Source organism: Melanostigma gelatinosum (assembly GCF_949748355.1).
Source record: "Melanostigma gelatinosum genome assembly, chromosome: 17".
Lineage (NCBI taxonomy): Eukaryota > Metazoa > Chordata > Actinopteri > Perciformes > Zoarcidae > Melanostigma > Melanostigma gelatinosum.
The window spans coordinates 14,375,769-14,395,253 of NC_136650.1; the positions used below are offsets into that span (position 1 = coordinate 14,375,769).

At 45.4% G+C, this 19,485-nt stretch overlaps 2 protein-coding genes across 2 annotated transcripts; one reads left to right on the forward strand and one right to left on the reverse strand.

Moving 5' to 3' along the window:
• Positions 1 to 222: 222 nt before the first annotated feature.
• Positions 223 to 2,284, forward strand: sp8a (sp8 transcription factor a). The gene is made up of 2 exons (XM_079288518.1): positions 223 to 330; positions 933 to 2,284. Exons 1-2 carry the CDS (start codon positions 310 to 312, stop codon positions 2,154 to 2,156), a joined length of 1,245 nt encoding a protein of 414 aa, XP_079144644.1. The 5' UTR covers positions 223 to 309; the 3' UTR covers positions 2,157 to 2,284.
• Positions 2,285 to 3,468: 1,184 nt separating this feature from the next.
• On the reverse strand, positions 3,469 to 18,096 carry itgb8 (integrin, beta 8; the record flags this gene model as incomplete). Its single annotated transcript, XM_079287605.1, has 16 exons — positions 3,469 to 5,145; positions 5,869 to 6,032; positions 6,946 to 7,062; positions 8,151 to 8,254; positions 8,350 to 8,572; positions 8,689 to 9,094; positions 10,665 to 10,805; positions 11,822 to 11,914; positions 12,054 to 12,149; positions 12,482 to 12,640; positions 13,414 to 13,579; positions 13,962 to 14,101; positions 14,552 to 14,658; positions 14,810 to 14,981; positions 16,858 to 16,943; positions 18,003 to 18,096. The coding sequence occupies 16 exons, from the start codon at positions 18,094 to 18,096 to the stop codon at positions 5,017 to 5,019; spliced, it is 2,397 nt and encodes a 798-aa protein (XP_079143731.1). The 3' UTR covers positions 3,469 to 5,016.
• Positions 18,097 to 19,485: the final 1,389 nt, after the last annotated feature.

The following is a 19,485-nucleotide window of genomic DNA, read 5'->3' on the forward strand; positions in this document are numbered from 1 at the left end:
GACTGTTTGAAGTGAAGAGAGTGAGTTAGTGTGAAGGGTGTGTTCTGGTTAAACTGAATTTATTGTCTTGAATTCGTGTTTTCTTTTCATATTCTCTCTCTGCACTTTGGAGCACGCGAGAGTCGCACGACAACCTCGAGCGCAAATGTCTAGTGATGTCTAGTCTGAGCTGCTCTCTGATTGGTCCTCGGATTCTCAGCGGCACTTCAAAGGCACGAAGAAGTCACAACTACTGAAGCAGTCGGAGAGGAAACGCAGAATCATCACGTTCGGTTACCGCGAGCGCGCGCACACACACACGGAGATACCATGGCTGCTACACTGCTAGGGGTGAGTTGTGTTTACTGAACATCCTTATCCAAGAAATCTCTAAAGTATTGGTTATATGATGTGATAATATTATTGAATGACTCGGTGTGTCTGTGGTATTCAGGGAACCCAGTTAACTTCGCACTTTAAGGTGTTTAACTCCTGTCGTGTCGCTGCATGAACCAGTAATATTCATTCATATCTATATACTCTATTAATCCGACAGTTATTGTTTTCATTCTTCAGCTTGTTGTTTTCACTGATCATGCCAGTTCGTGAAAGCTGATACACGTACAGCTGTCAGAAGTATAAATGTTTTTAACAAAAGGAAGAGGCACAGAAAAATATTTTATTTTAGAAACCGTCTTATAATGTGATTAATCTGATGATGTCATTAACATAGATATCCATGTTATTTGTTATTCATAATATGATGCCAGAGGCACACTGTTTGTAAAACTGCCACATTAATAATTCACATGACTTTAACATTTAATCTGCGAGAGCAAACATTTTACGAAAATCGAGTGATCAATCTAACATGTGGCGCGTCTTTACGCACACATTCTGTTTGGCCATGACTCTGGAGTTGCAGGCCTATAATGTCTGTGGGTTCCCCACAGGAGGAGCCCCGGCTCGGTAGCACACCGCTGGCAATGTTGGCCGCCACCTGCAGCAGAATCGGCGAGTCCAGCCCTTCTTGCTCCCCTGCTCTTTCCGATGGTGTGCCGGGATACGTGAAGGGGTTTCACCCGTGGAAACGAGGCGCCCCGGGTACCAGCAACCTTGGGGCTTGCTTCACCCCTGTCGGGGTTCCCTCCAGGAGTAACGGGACGGGCTTTACGGAGACATCGAGCGCTTTCTCAGTGTCCACTGCCAACTCGCCTTTTGGAAATGACATTTCGATGTACCAGACTTCCGTGCCATCAGAAAACAGTGCTCCCGATCCCTCGCACACACAGCGGTCTGTGTTTCTGACCAAATTCCCGTCGTCGGTGGAAGGAATAGCCGGGATTTATCCGAGGATGCACGCTCATCCCTACGACTCATGGTTCAAGCCAGTGGGAGATGTCAGTAACGGGTCTGCTGCTTGGTGGGACATGGGAACCAGCTGGGTGGACACACAGAGCCAGGCTGGGTTACCCTCTCCTCTGAGCGGCTACAGCACTGACTACAACTCTGCCTTCAGCCCCGGGGCCTCTCAGCACATGCACCCCGCCACTCAGCACCTGTTTGACGGCTTCAGGTCCCCTGTCCATGCTGCCTACACAGAGTCTACAACGACGGGGGCACCTGCTCTGACAGGAACCCCCGTGGTTTCTCTGCCCGCATCTTCCCGCTCCTCCTCAAGGCGCTACTCTGGCAGAGCCACGTGCGACTGTCCGAACTGCCAGGAGGCGGAGAGCCTTGGCCAGGGGGGCACGAGTCCGCGGCGGAGGGGCGTGCACAGCTGCCACATCCCGGGTTGTGGTAAAGTTTACGGCAAGACCTCTCACCTGAAGGCTCACCTGCGCTGGCACACCGGAGAGAGGCCGTTTGTCTGCAACTGGCTCTTCTGCGGGAAACGCTTCACGCGCTCCGACGAGCTCCAGCGGCATTTACGCACGCACACCGGGGAGAAGCGATTCGAGTGCCCAACTTGCCACAAACGGTTTATGCGCTCCGACCACCTCAACAAGCACGCGAGGACGCACAGCGCGGAGGGCTCAGAGGATGGCGCGGAACCGGGACTCGGTAAAGGGAGCAGCGACACGGACAATAGCCTCGCCGGTAGCCCGAGTCAGTCTCCCGGGGTACAGGTGCGTCAGACTGTCCAAACCACCGAGGGACAGAGGGCGGAGAAATGATTTACAAAGCAACACATGGGCATTCGATAACACTGTATCAGCCTGTATGGAGTGTGTTTTCTTGGACATTTAAAAATTGAAATGGCACTTTATGATGAACTTCAGCTGTGGATAAACTCTGTGTCCTTACCTCATCTTATTTGTAGCCTTCTTAAAAAATAAATTTGTACTCTACAGCTTATCAGACTTGTGTTATTTGAAAACATATGCGCCTAATTTATTCTTCAAAAAATATTTTTGTTTGGAAATTAAACAAGTGCCTGTCATGTCGTTATTTGCGTTATTGCTGACCATGATCGCGCTTATTAATTATTAATGAATTCATTTCAATTTAAGGTTATGCTATATCGTTAAAGGTTTGTTTTTTAATTATGTTTGGTTAAAAGACTACATTTTTATGAATTGTCTGTTTGTAAGTCATGATTATGAATTATAACTCAATAAAACAGGACCATTTTTGGACATAGTTCGTTGCTCGTTAAAGCTGAAAGTCGTATGATTTTGCCGAAGCCTTTTGCATATTCTATCAGTAAATATATATTTTTCCGAGAAATACAAAAATAAAACAGCATATAACTAATATCTAGTAACTATTTTGACTATTTTAAACCAGGAAAAAAATACCCACAAATGAACTGCTATAGAGTTAATCAGACTATTGAATAATTTATATTTCAGGCACCTGAATTTTATCTATTCAGCGTATTTCTAAAACTGTTGATTTGATTCATGGTCTATCAGACATTGTTTGTCCAGATGTGCACCATTAAATCAGTTACAAATAGAAAACATGTTGAAGAAAACATACCGAATCATTTATCAAACATTGTATTTTGCACACTTTCTGTAACTGCCTATTGCTTATATTTATATCTATAATATTTACAGTGATCAGTAACATTCATCTCATACCTTAGTGAGCAACTCCACCTAGTGTTCAGTTTATATCGTCACCAGTTTTTTTGGACCACATGCGTTGGTCACCTTGATATACAGTATATATATATATATATATATATTTAAGATTTGCACAAAGCTGTACGTTCAACTGAACTGAAAACATTGGCTTTATATTCATTAAAAAATATACTAGCTGTCAAATGAGCCAGCCTAATTAGTGCCTTCTAATAGATATGGTCACGTTTCACCACACTAACATGAATTTCTATACAACCTGTTGGTTCAGAAAAGCTAAAGTACTCAAGAATTGATTAATAAAAATCTTGCACATTTTATTGTGATGAAAAAAATCCATGCTACACAACGAGTCACATTAATTGACAGCAAAACGACACAGAAAAGTGCTGTTGTTATTCCGAACTCAGTGCCCGGTTAGATGAGATGATTATAACCTTATTGCTGAATTATTCTCATGGTTAGAGACAGAGACCGCTCTTCATAAACACAAACAGTACTCACTACCTGTAACACAGGTAGCCTTATCACAAAATAGCACAATTCACATATATTAAAGAAAAAAATCACAATAAATAATTAGTGTTCCTGACTTACAGTAAAAGAGAGCAGCTATTGCTGTGAACAACATTGTGTTGAATCAAAATTAAAAAGGAGAAACCGGATTGGGCAAACGAAAGTCTCACAAGATGCAACCGGCACTCTGGATCCAGATGATCAAGTGCATGAGGCGTGTAATTCCACCTCTGATCTCAGTACCTTCAGAGCTGGTTTGTTGAGTCTAAACTCATCACTGATGGCACTGCGATGATCAGCAGATGTATGCAGACACAGTTGTGGTTCTGTCTCTGTTAGAGAGGCCACATGAGCAAGCGTATGATGGTGCCGTTGCCATTAATTGTCAGTATGTTGATGACTTTAAACATGATTTTTCAGTTCATTGTTATTCCAGTGTAGCGGATTTGTTAAATTAGCTTTGAATGCACTTAATGCGTAGCCGTAGATAGATGCCTTCTAATGCCCAATATATCGCAAACCAATCGTTTCAAACCCAGCGTCACAGCTCTCCTACCCCAGAGACCCCACACAGTCCTCAGTAGTATAATGCAACACAACTGTTCTAGTGCAAGTCTAACCAGATTATCAAAAACACATGAAACTATATTTGAACTTGTGATAGAAAAATGCCATAAAGTAACAATAATTTGCAATGCAGTTGATCGGTTAACAAAAACTAAATACAACAATGAAACTAGAAGACAGGGTGTGCCACAAATGAAATAAAGAAGAGGCATACAGCGTCATTGGTGTGCTCTGTGACTTAAACCCCAAGGCAGTACAGCTGAGGTCAGTAATGTGTTAACAGTATTATTAGAGACAAAATGTTGTACCTCAAGCTGGCCACAGGAGGGCAGACTAAGACAGCAGGGAGATAGTTCAGTTGGAGATTTGGAGTGTCACGCAATCACAGAGACGTCAAACATGTAGTGTTTTACTCTAAAATCATAAATAGAAAGCCTGTATAGAGCATAAATGCATCTACCTGCTCCACACACACACACGTACTCTGACACACACACTAACACACATAACTTAAAGAGCGGCACGGCTAAAAAGCGAGGAATGATCACCCTTTACCCTGTGGAAGGAGCAGCCTCCCTGCTGCAGCAGAGGAAGAGGAGGTGGGGGATATGTGCTCTTTGTTTCATCTCAATTTTCTAGGATACTGGCCTCATTAGTCACACAGTCGATGAGGGTTTGGTCAGTTCATTTAACAAAAGTGATCCCATGGAGGTTTCACAGTTTAGTTCATCGTTATCAGTCTCCACATGCAGCTGGTTGAAGATTTACCAAAGATGTAGAAGCAGAGAAGAAGTCTTTACATGACTCTCCTTCTCCGTGGCGCTACTGATTTTCTTTTCCGGCCTTGACCTTTGACCTTGACCTAGCACTGCCAGGGATCACCGAGGGGCATCTTGGGAACCTGGACGTGCATCTCCACGGGGCGGTCAGGTGGACAGTCCCTCCTGTAAGTAACAGTCTTCTCGTTGGTTGCTGGGATGAATGACAGGTCCTGAATCGTGAAAAAACTGCAGTCAGTAATAGCCACACACACACACACGCATGCATCCTGAATATACACAGACACACAAACCAAAACATGACACTCGATTTAGTGTTGTATTGCTGTCGATTTTAGGACACGAGAGATCAAATTGAATGCAGCATATGCGGAGATATCCTGACCTTTAATCCTTCATGTGAAGTTGTGACAGAAGACTTTATAAAAATGTTTTAATAGACTGCGTTGTTGTCCATGCAACTAGTAAAGAATTATAAAATGTCTTTCGTAACAGCAGCTCATTTTAGGTGGATTTTATAAATGTTCAGCTTAAGAAGTGGAGAGTAACCATTTTTTCTATATCGTGTAGTCTTTGAGGAAGTATGTACAGCTTTACAATACTTGCAAAACTCCCAGCTAATGCAAATATGATCACCATGATCTGTGGTGAACCATGTAGAATAAATAAGAGGTTTCCAAACACGTTTCGGTATATATATCTCCAGAAAGCCCCCCTGTGGTAATTTCCATCGTTTCCTTCTTCTCAAAGGTGCTGTACATCGTTATAAAGTCACAAATCTGGACGCAGTAGATGGCGATCAGGGAGTTGAGAGGAAATGTAAAATACATACAAATGAAGGGTTCCCTAATACATCTGGGGCTCCAGCGACATCTCAATTAAAACCCTGCTGTGCTGATGAGCGCCTCAATCATACTTGACTTTAGAGAGCGAACCTTTCCGGTGCAGTGATAGGGTCCGTCCTCAGCAGCGCCCCCTGGTGAGAAGCCTCTCTTCTGTAGCAGCAGCCGGGACACGGCCACCACCACCAGGCCGCACAGCAATGTCAGAGCACACACACTCAGGAATGTTCCTACCAGCCGACTGTTGCTGGCACACTCTGTGGACACACACATGAGGTTTCACTGTGAGGAACTGGGACAGGATGTCTTTCTTTGAAAAAAGTGTTTTACGCTCGCACAGGTTTTACGTCTGGAAGTGAGGAGTAGAATTATAAAGTAGCATGGAAATACTCATGTACAATACAAATACCTCAAAGTTGTGCTGGGGTAATGTGCTTAATTACTTTCCGTACAAACAAACAGACACTCTTACGCAGCTCGGTCAGTGGCAGCTGTGCCAGTGTTGCTGCACTGAACAGTCAGCTGGCTGTGAATCTGCTGGGGAGCATGTGTGGACGACGGGCTCATCGCTCAACACAAAGAGCCCAAAGAGGGCTCTGACATTTTGTAACAGGGTTACCATGGAGACCTGGCTCCTGCTGCACCCGGGAGGAGTGGGCGTGAGCCGGAAGAGAGTGTCCCGTTGGGTGGAGGTGAGGGGATGGGGGGGGGGGGGACACAATGAACGGTGCTGTTCCAAAAATCGGGAAGGCGGGGACGAACTGTAACACTTGAATGTGCAATAGTGTGTGTGTGTGTGTGTATGTAACCCAGGGTATGTGTGAATTAGTAGCTTTTAAATTGTGTGTGTATGTGTCTGTGCATGTATGTGTGTGTGTGTGTGTGTGTGTGTGTGTACATGTCTGTGCATGTGTGTGTGTGTGTGTGTGTGTGTGTGTGTGTGTGTGTGTGTGTGTGTGTGTGTGTGTGTGTGTATGGCTATGGAAATTAGGAGGGAGAGCTGGGAACTGAGGGGAAAATGTAAAATACAGCTGTAAAACTGACAGCAGGCTTGCTGACTCAAATACATCAGGGTGCAGTAGAGCAGCAGTGGTAGCAACGGAAGTGACCTCGAATGAAGGCATGTGTGAGATGTGTGTGTGTGCGTGTGTGTGTGTGTTGACATTATACCTGGTCTTGTGCTGATGTGAAGCTGAGTCTGACCAGACTGTGAGCTTGTTTGAAAGCGATAGCGACAGCTGTCCTTACTGATGTACATACACTGAATCCACATCTCCCCTGCTTGGCCTGAGAGCGAGAGAGAGAGAGAGAGAGAGAGAGAGGGAGAGAGAGAGAGAGAGAGAGAGAGGGAGAGAGAGAGAGAGAGATGAAGTAAGATGTTATTCAGTCCAGACACATTAAGCTCCAAGGCCTAGTGAAAATCCTCCAGGATTATTTCAAACAAAAGAATCAGTGAGAAGCATTACAAGAAAGCTGCTGTGTTTTAAAGCTCTTTTAGAGTTATTTTTACCATAAATCTGTACCAATCAATATTTCTATAGTTCTGTAACAAGGGATCAAATTACCATCTGTAATGTGAAATGTATCCCTGGTCGTGACAAATCCACAGGATTATGACCCATCTCTGCAACCTCACTGCACCTTTTTGGCTCTTTTGGCTCATTGTTTTGATGTAGAAGTGTACTGCAGGGTGTGTACCTGCATTGTGACATCATGGTTTGGTGTGGTCAGAGGTGCAACAGACTAGGGTTGAGCCGGCGTAAATCTTCTTTCAAACTGTTTGCTATTAAGCCACAGAGCGGACTAAACTGGTAAACCAAATGTCCGCTCTCGGTGTCACACTTGACAGCCGGCCATGACTTTTACGTTGTAGTTTTCTTTAAGACGCTCTCTACCATGTCTTGTCTTGTCATGAACGTCCTAAACACAAAACACAACCTGCGCTGTGCTCATCTTCCCACCCACCTCTGATGAATACCTCCTTCGTGTTACCTGCCTCGGCAAGGACGCTTTTCGTCAGCAGTTATTATTTTAGCCATGTTGTCATTATGCTTATTACTAATGCAATACAAGTTGGATTTAGCGCCGTAGGGCGATTCTATCGTCAGCGCTGTGACACCGCTGGCACAGGTTGCCGATTTTTAATTCACCAGAAAGTGTCTTAATGACAAATACTGGTTCAAACCGGTTTAGACATCGGACCGAACCGGTGAATCCGGATATTGACCTAACTTTACAACACACTCTTTTTGACAAGAAGGAAGCCCAGACTTCGAAACAAACCTAATTTAAACGCATCATCGTCTTTCCTCAGATCCACCAAATTGCAAATGGTGCAAAGCTCATGTGTAAAATTGCCTTCAGAGCAGCTGTACCTGATACAACATCCATGTAGCCCACCAGTGGTGCACAGCTGTTGTTGCAATGTCCCGCCTCTTTTTGTGTGAGGCCGTGAGACAAGTGGCAGTCCACACACTTCCTGAGAAAGAGAGAGAGTGCAACTGCGTCAGCTACGAACCGTTCTGTAAGAGCTCCCATCATGCTTTGTGGTAGCAAATACAAACCGACACGTACCAGTATGATTGGCAGGTGCTTTGGCAAGCAGGACATCTCTCACAGAAGTCTCCAGAGCGCCGAGGGTCGTCGCACACACACTTGCCACACGTACATCTGCCCCGCCCGCTGCACAGCGAGCCGTTGGCTGATTGGCAGGTTGCCGTGGAGACGGGACAACCACAGCTATCACCAGTCCAGTCGTCCTCACACACACACTCACCTGACACACACACCCCGCGCCCTGAGAAAGACAGATAGAGGCGGAAGGAAAGTGTGACACAGAAGCACAGAGAAGAATTGCAGACTGTATGTTGTTTTAGGAACTAGATGTTCAAAATATATCATTTTGACGCTTACCTCCACACAGCAGTCCCCCTTCGTACGGACAGGAGAAGTCATCTATATCGCAGTATTTCCCATATACTGCGCCAAGCCTGGTCTGCTCGCACACACACCTCCCACACTCGCACACTCCCCGACCACTGCAGTCCACGTCAGACCCGTCCGCTCTGCAATTCCAGTTTGAATCTCCGTCCGAGTCCTTAATGAGTCCGTGATCTGGCCTCTGCTCCTGATCGGAGCTTCCTCTGCATTGGCTGTCGTCATTGCAGCGCCTCATTGGTCCACAACTGCAGCCGCATTTAGAGTGGATCCTAATGACGGTGGATTCGTTATATCCCACAGGTCGAACCAACACTGTTACGTCTTCATCTTCAGCATCGTCAGGACAAGAGTGCATTCCGATCGTGATATTGAAGTAAACCTGCATTGGGAAGATGAAAAGGTTAATCACCTCTTTGGTCAAAACTCAAATATCTATTGGATTGATTGCCATGAAATTTAGTACAGACATTCATAGCGCCCAGAGAATGAATCCGAGTAACTTTTGTGATTCCCTTCTGTTTTTCTCTAGCGCCATCAACAGGTGAAGATTTGAATTTGTCCAATACTTTACTTTACGACCGCTGCAGTGCCTAAATACAGCCTGACTGAGCTGCTGGCATGTCTGCCGACTCGATAGATATATATCATATATATTAATATTAAAGGTAAGACTGCAATCACCAAGTCCTGACATAGATAAAAACAGCTTATTCTGTTGTCTTGCCTGTTAGAAAGGGGAAAGTGTGACAAATATTCATGTAAGGCAAGACAGATTTAAAAACTATCTCCCGGCACGCTTGGTAGGACTGCATCCATCTTTGAACTCAACCTTCGTTTAGATCTCAGCCATACATCTGTAAAGTGTTATGACTGCGTCTGGCACGGTTGCGACGCTATCGCGGTGGCAAAATCTTTCCACAGACCAACAGAAACATGAATACCTCACAAGGTGGAAACAATGTCAGCGTCGCTGTCGTGGCTGGTAAACAAGTGAATGATTGACTGTTCAACAACCACTTCTTCCTCAAGAGTCTGCTGTCGCTTTAGAGATCCTACACAGATCCAGAGAAATGCCGCTGAGTGTAAAAATGGATTTTTTTCCCACGAAAGTCCTGCTGTAAATCTAAAATGAGCCACCTTTCATCGTGTAATTTTGGCAATCTCTAATAAGACTTAAATACTTCCTGGTTACTTATCTTACCAGGAAGTGGATTCTAAGTGTGATGCTTCATGTGAATAATTCTTCTGTTCATGTGCATGCCAAAGCTTTGAATCTACAGGCAAGCCTTTCACTTGATTCCCATTCTGGTAAGTGTGGGTACTTTCCATAATCCACTTTAATCCACCCGTGGATTAAAGGGCCGGACTTCAGTCTGTTAGCACAATGGAGTAACTATAGAGCAATCATTAAGTATCTTGGAATAAAGTTAAGAGCCCCAAAAGGTTACTGGGGAGAGGAGTCTTAAAAGAGTAGTCTTTTGTATTATCATTACTGCTGCAGCAGAAACGCTCCTCTGCAGTGGTGCAGACTATTTAAAGTGTTCCTCTCTGTGGATAAATGGAACAGGTATGAAAACAGTGGATGTCCTGTGACCTATTTCTAAATATAAATGTCCTATTTGTTTGCAAAAATGCTCTCATATTGGGCAAGGTAAGGATTTTTAGGACGAATAGGTCATGGAATCACACGGCACTGTTTTCCTGGTAAACACTGCCTGTAATCCGCTCAACTCGGATTATTTACCAAATATTTAGCTCTCAGTGTGAGTGTGTTTGTATTTGTCAAAAGTAATCCAATACAACCAATACATTTCCTTTGACATATCCCGGAGCTTAAATCAAAGATTTCTGTAAAAAAACGAGTAACATTCAGCTAAATTCTGGCACAGTTTTAACCGCATGTATGCTTTGATTTTGTTGTTTTTCTGAAGGTATGCTTGTGTGTTTACCATCTGGCCGGGCTGCACCCCCGAGCAACTCTGGTCCTTTGCGGTGGATCCATTGGGACAGAGAGGAGAGACAGACACCCAGTACCTGCTGACTGCCTTGTCCTCCACTGACACGGATACTGCCACCTCCGACAACAACCTCTGGATGGAGCGAGTGCGGAGAGAGATAAGAAGCGACATCAACTTTACTGCCTGATATCAAGGAATTCAATGTATTATGCTGGTTGCAAGGGAATGTGGGTTATGACAAAAGGGAGTGGGAAAAACAGTGACAGTTTAAAAATGTAATGAATATAAGCTGTCTGAGTGGAAAGTAATGAGGCGAGAGTGAGGAAGAGATACAGAAAGGGAGAAGTGTGATTAATTAAAGTTGTCACATGTCCCCCATAATGCCTTTCTTTGTAAAAGACAGGGGGAAAAGAAATGGGGCCAAAAATAGCATCTTTGTATTCGTCCATGATTAGGACTTATGGTTTCCGTGGAGATCTGATAGCTATTATAATGCCAGCTTCTGTTCAGGCTCTGCTGCTTGTGTATGCATGTGTGTGTGTGTGTGTGTGTGTGCGTGCGTGTGTGTGTGTCTGCACGTATGCATGGCTGTGCACCCGGCTCTTTGGATTCGGCAGATTCTCGAAGCAAACAATGGAGCGCTGTGCCTGAGGCAAGATTATAGCCTAGAATGCTGCCAACTGAACAAACCCCTAATATCACACACACACACACACAATGCCTTACCCCTCCATAACCTCCTCATCCGTGTTTCTCTGTTTCATAAGGACTTCCGTGACCAAAAACATCTCCAATAGTCTTCAACTTCAGAATTTAAGTTTGTATTACAAGTGCGTGTCCTTTTTCTGCACTCCTAAACCTAAATCTCCTGTATAAATATAACAGTGCACACTTTCTGTAGTATCACCTATTCTTTTTGCTGCAAACAGGAATGTGCTATTAGTGCTATGAGCCGAGTTCATGTGCGTCAGCAGATCAGCAGACAAACGCTTTGAACTGATACTGTGTGGACTCATATATTCAGCTCCTGCTGTGCTGCTGCTCTCTTCTCTCTAACTTTTCACTTGTTCCTGTCTGAAAGATGAACACCATATAGAGGGAGGACAAAAAAAGAGAAATAACTTGCAAAGGAGGTGAGTGCTCTATACCTTGTATGCGTCCACCACCAGCTCTATAAGGTTTGGGGCCTGGAAGAGGCCTAACTTCCCCAGGTAGGAGCCAGGTAGCAAACGTACCAACTCCTGAAGAAGAAAAGGGAGAAGAGTGAAAATTTTAATTGACTCCCCTTTGTGGAAGCCTCCCTAGCCTAAAAACCATGTGGCAACATGTTTTTTTTCAATTTATATACTGTATGGTGTGCAAATGTGTGGAAGAGATTACCTTGTACCACTGGTACTGCTGCTTCTCCACAGCGAAGATGGAGTGCAAATGGTTTTCAAGCAGCTTATCAGACAACTGACCCACACTGGGATGGTCCTGAAAAAGGAGACAGACATCAGACTAAATGCTAAAAAAACGTTTTTCAGGAGAGCATTTCTGTTCGCATGTAGTTTGACATTTAGGGAAATAAACATATTTGTTTTCTTGGCAAGAGTTAGATACAAAGATAACTATTTCTCTGTACAGTAAATATGAAGCTGTCGTCAGCAGCGGCTTAGACTAAAAAACTGCAGAAAACAGCTCGTCAAAGGTCGTAAAATCTGACATTATCTTGTTTGTTCCTTACACAAACCCACAGGACTCATTTCAAAGGTTCAGCTCTTTTAAGCCTGTCTTCCCACCATGTGTGAGTTCCCCCCTGCTCTCACCATCCTAGTGCTCCCTGTGTAGACATTGTTTTCCAGGTGACACAGGCCGTCGTGTGGCGTCACAATCCCTGCCAGCCGGCTGTCCAGGGCGAGGTGAGACGGCTGGTCGGTCATCAGGAGCAGCAGGCGCTTGGCTTCCGGTCGCCAACCCACCGACCTCTAAAGGAGAGACGGAGAGGAGTCAGGACATTGTGTAATGTGAGTAAATCATGCATTCTGTCTCTGGAGAGCAGTTTGGTAGATTCTTTCATTTTTATCCCCTTACATCACGACTCAACTACATTTACACAGACTGGAAATAACGTGCATGCAATATATTTTTTACACATGTGGTAAGAAACTGCAGATTCAAACATCTTAATCATCTGCGCTACATTAGTTCCCGTGGTGATCAGCTCTTTCTGTAATGCCAAACACAGCAGGAATTCCTCCACCAGTCACAGACTCCCTCTTGAAGTCAGTGACTTGTCATAGACAGTGTGAGAGAAATGGGTTTATGTGAGTGACTTTGTGTGTGTGTGCACGTGTGTGTTTAAGGAAACCCAGTGAGTTCATAAGTAGGCCTGACATAATGGAGAGTCTATTTCTAGAGTGATGACCACCGTGGTGTTTCCCTGCAGGCTGGTTACTCAGGGCCCCCCTGCATGGTGTGACTCAAAGCCCTCCTGCAGCCATAGTATAAGCAACTCTGTGTGTCTGCCATACCCCAGCAGTGGTGTCATTACTTAGTGGTAATATCCAATGCTGAGTCAGAGTGCCACCATTCTCCCAGAATAAATGCTTCTTTCACCAGCGTGCAGACTTACGACCAAATTTGGGGTAATGCCTAATTTTTCTGAACAACAAAAAATATTTTGCAAACTCTGTTTCTCTTTGTTGCACACACAAGTAGCTCTTGCGAGTATGACTTTCCAGCTTGTGTATGTACACACCTGGCAGACAGCGGCTTGCATCATAGCATCCAGTCCTCCCTCAGGTGTGTCCATGTTTCCGGAGATGCGCTGGCGTTTGAGCACACGCGTGAACTCGCTCACATTGCCGGTCATACTCAGGACGTGGTGGAAGCCGTGGGCTGGACGACAGCGGATCTCATAATCACTGGTGAGAGACGGAGACGGCCCAGAACGTTTTTGATTGCAGCATTTAAGGACGTAGATGTCAGGACAAATGAATGGCGAAGGCCTGTCTCACAGCACAGCTCGTTGCCCCCTAACAACTGATGAGTCTCTCACTGAGTCACACGTGGGAGCAACTAACGGGAGCAGCTGCATTTTTAAATACTTACTCAAATCACCACTTTTCTTGTCTCATTAAAAGAAGAAAAAGTGAGCGGAGGAGTAGAACAAGACAAACTTTGAAAGTGTCAACTATCTATTTCATACATTGCACGAACATTCACAAAATGAGCGACATAGAGAGGATTAACCCTACTTTTCTTTTGCAACAATCAATAATCCAACCAACAGATGGTGTGTCTTACCTGCAGGGGTTGTTGATCTTGGAGGGGTGGACATTGATGTAAGGGGAGACAGGTTTGTCCACAAACGAACCGAAACCCAGCCAAAGGTCCGAGGAGTGCTCCGTCATACGAAGAGACAGCGCCACACCCACTGTCTTCAACTGGACCACAGAAAACGTGCCGAGGTAGGTGGACGCAGAATGGGACAGCCGGAGGCGAGTAAAGGACGGCGAGGGGGAGAAGTAGAAAAGCATGAAGAGGTAAAGAGTGAGACAGAATGGATGAGGGTCAAGAGAAGAAAACACTTTCTTCAAAGAGATTCATTCAAATATCTTAAATCATTTAAACAATATTTAAATAAATGAGTCTGAGCTCTGACATTTTTGCAGTGTATTCCATGTCAAATGTAAAGACAGTAGCCATCTCATAAGCCCCAATGATGTGATACCAAACTGTTAACTGTTTGTATAAGTCTTGGGGTTTTTCCAACCATCTTAAAAACAATATGTGTAAAAAAAAAAAGTTGTGATGATCCAGAAATTAGTTTCAACCTTTTAAACTCTTTTCTTTAGAAAAATAAGTGAAAATCGTCAGCACTGATGAACACCTACATGATCCAGGTTTTCCTGCATAGACGCCGATACATCAACCAGGCAGTACAGATCCACTGGATAACGCTCCAGCTGCTTCACAGCCACCACGACGCTGGCCTCTGAACCTAGGCAGACACGCACATATGATGAAATCATTCATTAAAAACTTTACCTCAGCCGCTTCACCACACACCAAGACAATAAGCAAACAGCACAATGTGACACTTGACTAAGTGTTGCAATCGAGGCACAAACACAGAGTTGCCCGTCGTCTACCTGGTTTGAGGGTGATGCTGATGTCTTGTGGGGACACTTGTGTGCTACTGATGGTGGCGTTGACTTCCACCTTGATCTCTGACTGCTCCATGAACTCCTGATCACAGCCTCTGCTGAACAGCTTCACTGGCAGGTCGCAGCGCTGGCTCGGCCCCGCGCCATCCAGAAAGTCCTGGTAGAGAAGGGAAATGGTGACTTTTGAAAACTGTCCTTCTTATGATCTTCTTTTAATATGTTTTATTTGCAGTTTTCAATTAAAAAAAATGTAGAAAGCAACACAAACAATGCTAAACAAGACAGAGCACTAAAGCGTTCAGAGATAATACAACTAAGCCGTATTTTAAGCTGTTATCATGATAATCACATTTCAGGAATGAGAACAAGTGACACAATGAAGCGGGTCAAGTTGAACACACTATCCTCATGTGACCCAAGGGGCAAGATGCAATAATGCTGCCAAATATAGCCTGTAGTCCTCACTTACTCTCCACTCCTCTTCTAATGTTGCCCACTACATCCATTCACAAATATAGAAGTAGACACACAAACACTCCGGAGTACAGAGAGCGTGTCATTTGTTATTTCACCCACCTGTCTGTAACTCACACACGGCATTTTGAAACCAGTTTCACAATAACTCAACCGTGGTTTCCTTTCAGTCATTTTCATGATGTTTGTATTGATCTGTGACGTAGGTTTAGGCCTAGTGACATGAGAACTATTACCATGTCATGTGATTCTGAAGCTACTCATCAGTTTCGTGTGTCAGGAAGAAGTGTCGAGATCTAATATCTCCGATACTGATTACAGGGGAAAGTATATTTAAATGAAAGTAGCAACTCTGACAGAAAAGGGTAAATGCTCCAATTGGCTTTTTCTTATTGAGTATATGATTTAATCATCGCTTCATTGAATGAATCTCGCTGTATCTCACCACACCGCTGCCTCCGACACATACAGTACAACAGCGTCATGCATTGCAGCTTTGGAGTGGATTAGTGACCTTTGGTACTTTCCTCTGTGACAAACGAGCAACACGGTGACTAGCACTCGCAACAACAAATGTGATCATTAAATGTGTGTATATTCACAGCATGTCATGGGCCTGATTGGATTGAGTCTGATACAACCAACAAGATCACACAAATAAGGAATAAAATGGTGCAATTAAATGAGATTACTGCTACTTTTAAAACAGAAATACTGTTGCAGATAAGCAAAACAGTCAACTGAAGCGAATTGTGTGACCATGCTGTCCCTGTGGTTAGAATTTGAACACCAGTGGGCGGTACAGTGACTTTCCCCGGACTTTCCTTAGTTTGCCACTTCTCCTGACACTGAATGTCAATGGCAAAAAGTGATCATGAATGCTTACAAGCACTTATTATTCAAACCGTGTCACCGTGTCAAGCATGCGTATGTGACATTTTGTGTGTGTGTGTGTGTGTAGGAGGTTAGCGATCTGGCGTTTGAATGCTTTCACACACCAACGAGCCCGGCCCCTCTTAATGATGTCAGTTAAGGTTAGGCCTCACAAGATGGGAAAGCACCTGAGGTCTGTAAACACACACATGCTGACAGTCTGGTCTACGGTGCAGTTTGTGTGTGTGTGTGTGTGCGTATATATATATATATATTTTGTGACTGGTGTGGCACTGGAAGGCTTTACAGCTTCTCAGGGTTGATTCGGGGTGGGCTCTTTACAAGACCCAGGAAGCAGATACAGACAAACACAAAGGCGGATGCACACTTTGAGAAGAAGTGCAGTGATATGTGTGAGCGCCTAGACTAAACACATGGATAGAAAGTGTCTCTGGCTCTGCTGCGGCATGAGAAAGCACACATGGAAACATTCACACACACACACACACACAGACACACTCACACAGGTCATAGAGCAGGCCACCAAGCCCGACCATACACATTATATTCGCATCTGTGGATGGCATCACAGCGTCGGTGCGTGTCATCTGAGGAATGCTGCAACGTTCTCCTTTTATCCCTTTTCCTGTCACGCTCAAACACTCACTTTTTATACACATTCCTACCTCCTTGAAGCACCAGGCACACTGTGGTCCACGTCTGAGGCAATCTACACAAGAAGTGACACGAGGAGACCAACATGCACTGTCAACTGCAGAGAGAGAGAGAGAGAGAGAGAGAGAGAGAGAGAGAGAGAGAGAGAGAGAGATGAAGGAGAAATGGGATGAAGAGAAGAGCCAATGATTAGCAATTGAAAGACAGGGTGGGTCAACACTCATGAGCCAGGCAGCCGAGCCCCTGATATTTAGAGCTCTCACACACACTTCTGACGACAGAAGCACCACTTAGCATATGTGAGGCTATTCAGTACGTATCAGCCAGCCGTGTAGTGGGAAAACGGCTGTGAGTGTGGGAACAGGTGCTCGAGTTGTTGGAGTGGTGCAAAGGACCATTTCCCACACCCACACACACAGACGAGACGAGAGGACTAATCGTGAGACAATCTGTGAGTGCAACACAAATTATTACGTTTTAATGGAGCGAAAACACTGTGACAAATGCAACTGTTGGGAGAAAAATACAGCATGATGTAGACACTGGAGGTTTTTACAGGGTGACAAAAGGCACAAAATAAACCTTTAGTTTACTGTAGTGGGATTAATGATTCATTGGAGTGGTTTGTCCTCTGAAATCTAATCTTCCAGAGTCATTTCAGTGAGCTGCGGAGCAGTAATGTAGGACAGAGAAATGCTGCAGGTCCTATAGAATCACTAACAGCCCACTAACAAGCAGCTCTGACCCAATTAGCTCTCCTGGCCTCTGGCAAACCTCAGAATAGGTGAAGCATTTAACTTCTAATTGATCAATACATGCTGAAACAAGAGGATGATGTGGTCAGTGGGTCCACTGGTTGTGGGTTTAGAGGTTTTCCCCCTAAAAATGAATAGGCTTTAATGTATGTTAAATGAGACAGCTTATAGGTCTGCCTGCTATGTTCAAAGGTCCAGTATCCCCCAAAACATATGCCAGAATGAAAGTTAATATCATTCTCAAATGCTCATAAAGTGGCTCGCTTACATGAAACATTTGGGAAGCCATCTGCCCCCTGCGGAGAGCACAGCACGGGAGCTGATGCCTTGACATGACACAAGAAGCAGGCTAATTGCTGGGTTGTGATGTAGGTAATTGGCCCGAATGAGCCTCCACTCACCGGCGCTGGAGGCTTCTGCGCTGACAGCAACCACCACGCAGCAGAGCAGGAGACACAGAGGGACGCTGCCGTATGTGCGGAACCAGGAAGTCATATTATCCTATCCACACCGGGGGGGGCGGGCAGGGGGGGGAGCGAAGCAGCGAGCGGGCACAGGAGGATGCGCAGCTACTGGAGATGAACCGGGGGAGACCGGGCACCTTGCGTCCGCAGCCGCACGAACAATAGCCGGGAGTGCCGGACCGAGCCGCGGGGCATTGTCGTTCACCCAATAACCTTCTAATCCAGGAGAGGTATTCACATCAACCGGAGTTAAATCAGTTTACGAGCGCGCTCCCCCGTGGACCACGAGAGGAGGCGGAGTAATCGATCGAGTGCGGCGACAGCGGCACTGTCCCTCCATCTATTTCCACCCGGACGCAGGTGTGCGACGTTCTCCCCGCGCGCTTCCACTATGGTCCTCGTCTCACAGCTGATGGCGAAGTCTCATCCCGGGACGGAGCGGAACTGAGTTATACACACACACACACACACGCGCACACACACTCACACACACACACACACACACACACACACACACCCATGAGTACCGGCGCAGCGTTCAGCCGGTGCGCACCAACATGCTGACTGAACATCCCACACACGGGAGAGCCCGGAGAGTGACCGTGTTTTAACCGCTGACTCAGGCAGGCGGTGCCATGGCAACCACGCTCTGTCCTCTCTCTCCCTCTCCCTCTGAGAAAGTTAAAGAGGGAGGGAAGAGAGACAAATAAGGAGAGAGAGAGAAAAGAAAGAGAGACATAAAGTGCTTACTACAAGGAGTTGTGGTGGGGTGCAGTCCAAGTGATCCATGGCCTTGAAGTGAACGTACTGATGTTTATATTGCTTCTACAGGGAGCCATTTAATACTGAGGGCTCCTGTGTGTGGGGACCTTGTGTTGATGATGGGGTAAAGGGAGCGGGGGAGGGGGGTGATACAGCCAGAGCTCCAGAGGGGTTCACATGCTGGTGCTAAGGAGGAGGAGGGGGTTTGAGTCCATTGTGCACAGATTCCAATGACATGGAGTAACTTCGCCACGCCGGCTGCTCCGCTGAGCAGGAGCCAAAACCTCTCTAAACAAGCCAACATTTTAAGCTGGAGGAAAACAGATCTGCGCAAAGACAAAAAGCACAATAGTCTACCATCTCTGGCAGGATATGCTTGTCTCCCGCAGAGGTCTACCACATAAAGTGGATATGTTTTCCTTGGCACGCCTAAACAGTGATTGTGATTTTGCCAACCAATGCACAGCAGTAAGCTCACCACTCACACACACAAGTCTCTTATCTCTGTTTGACCCCCATCTGTCGGTCAGGGGCCTGGGGTAGGCCTGGCCAGCCACGCCTACCCTCTTCATTCACATAATTTGTGAAACAGGAATTTTTTGGAGGGGGAGTGCCAACACCTCCCCGTCCATGCCCTCTTACCAGTCACTCTCAATTA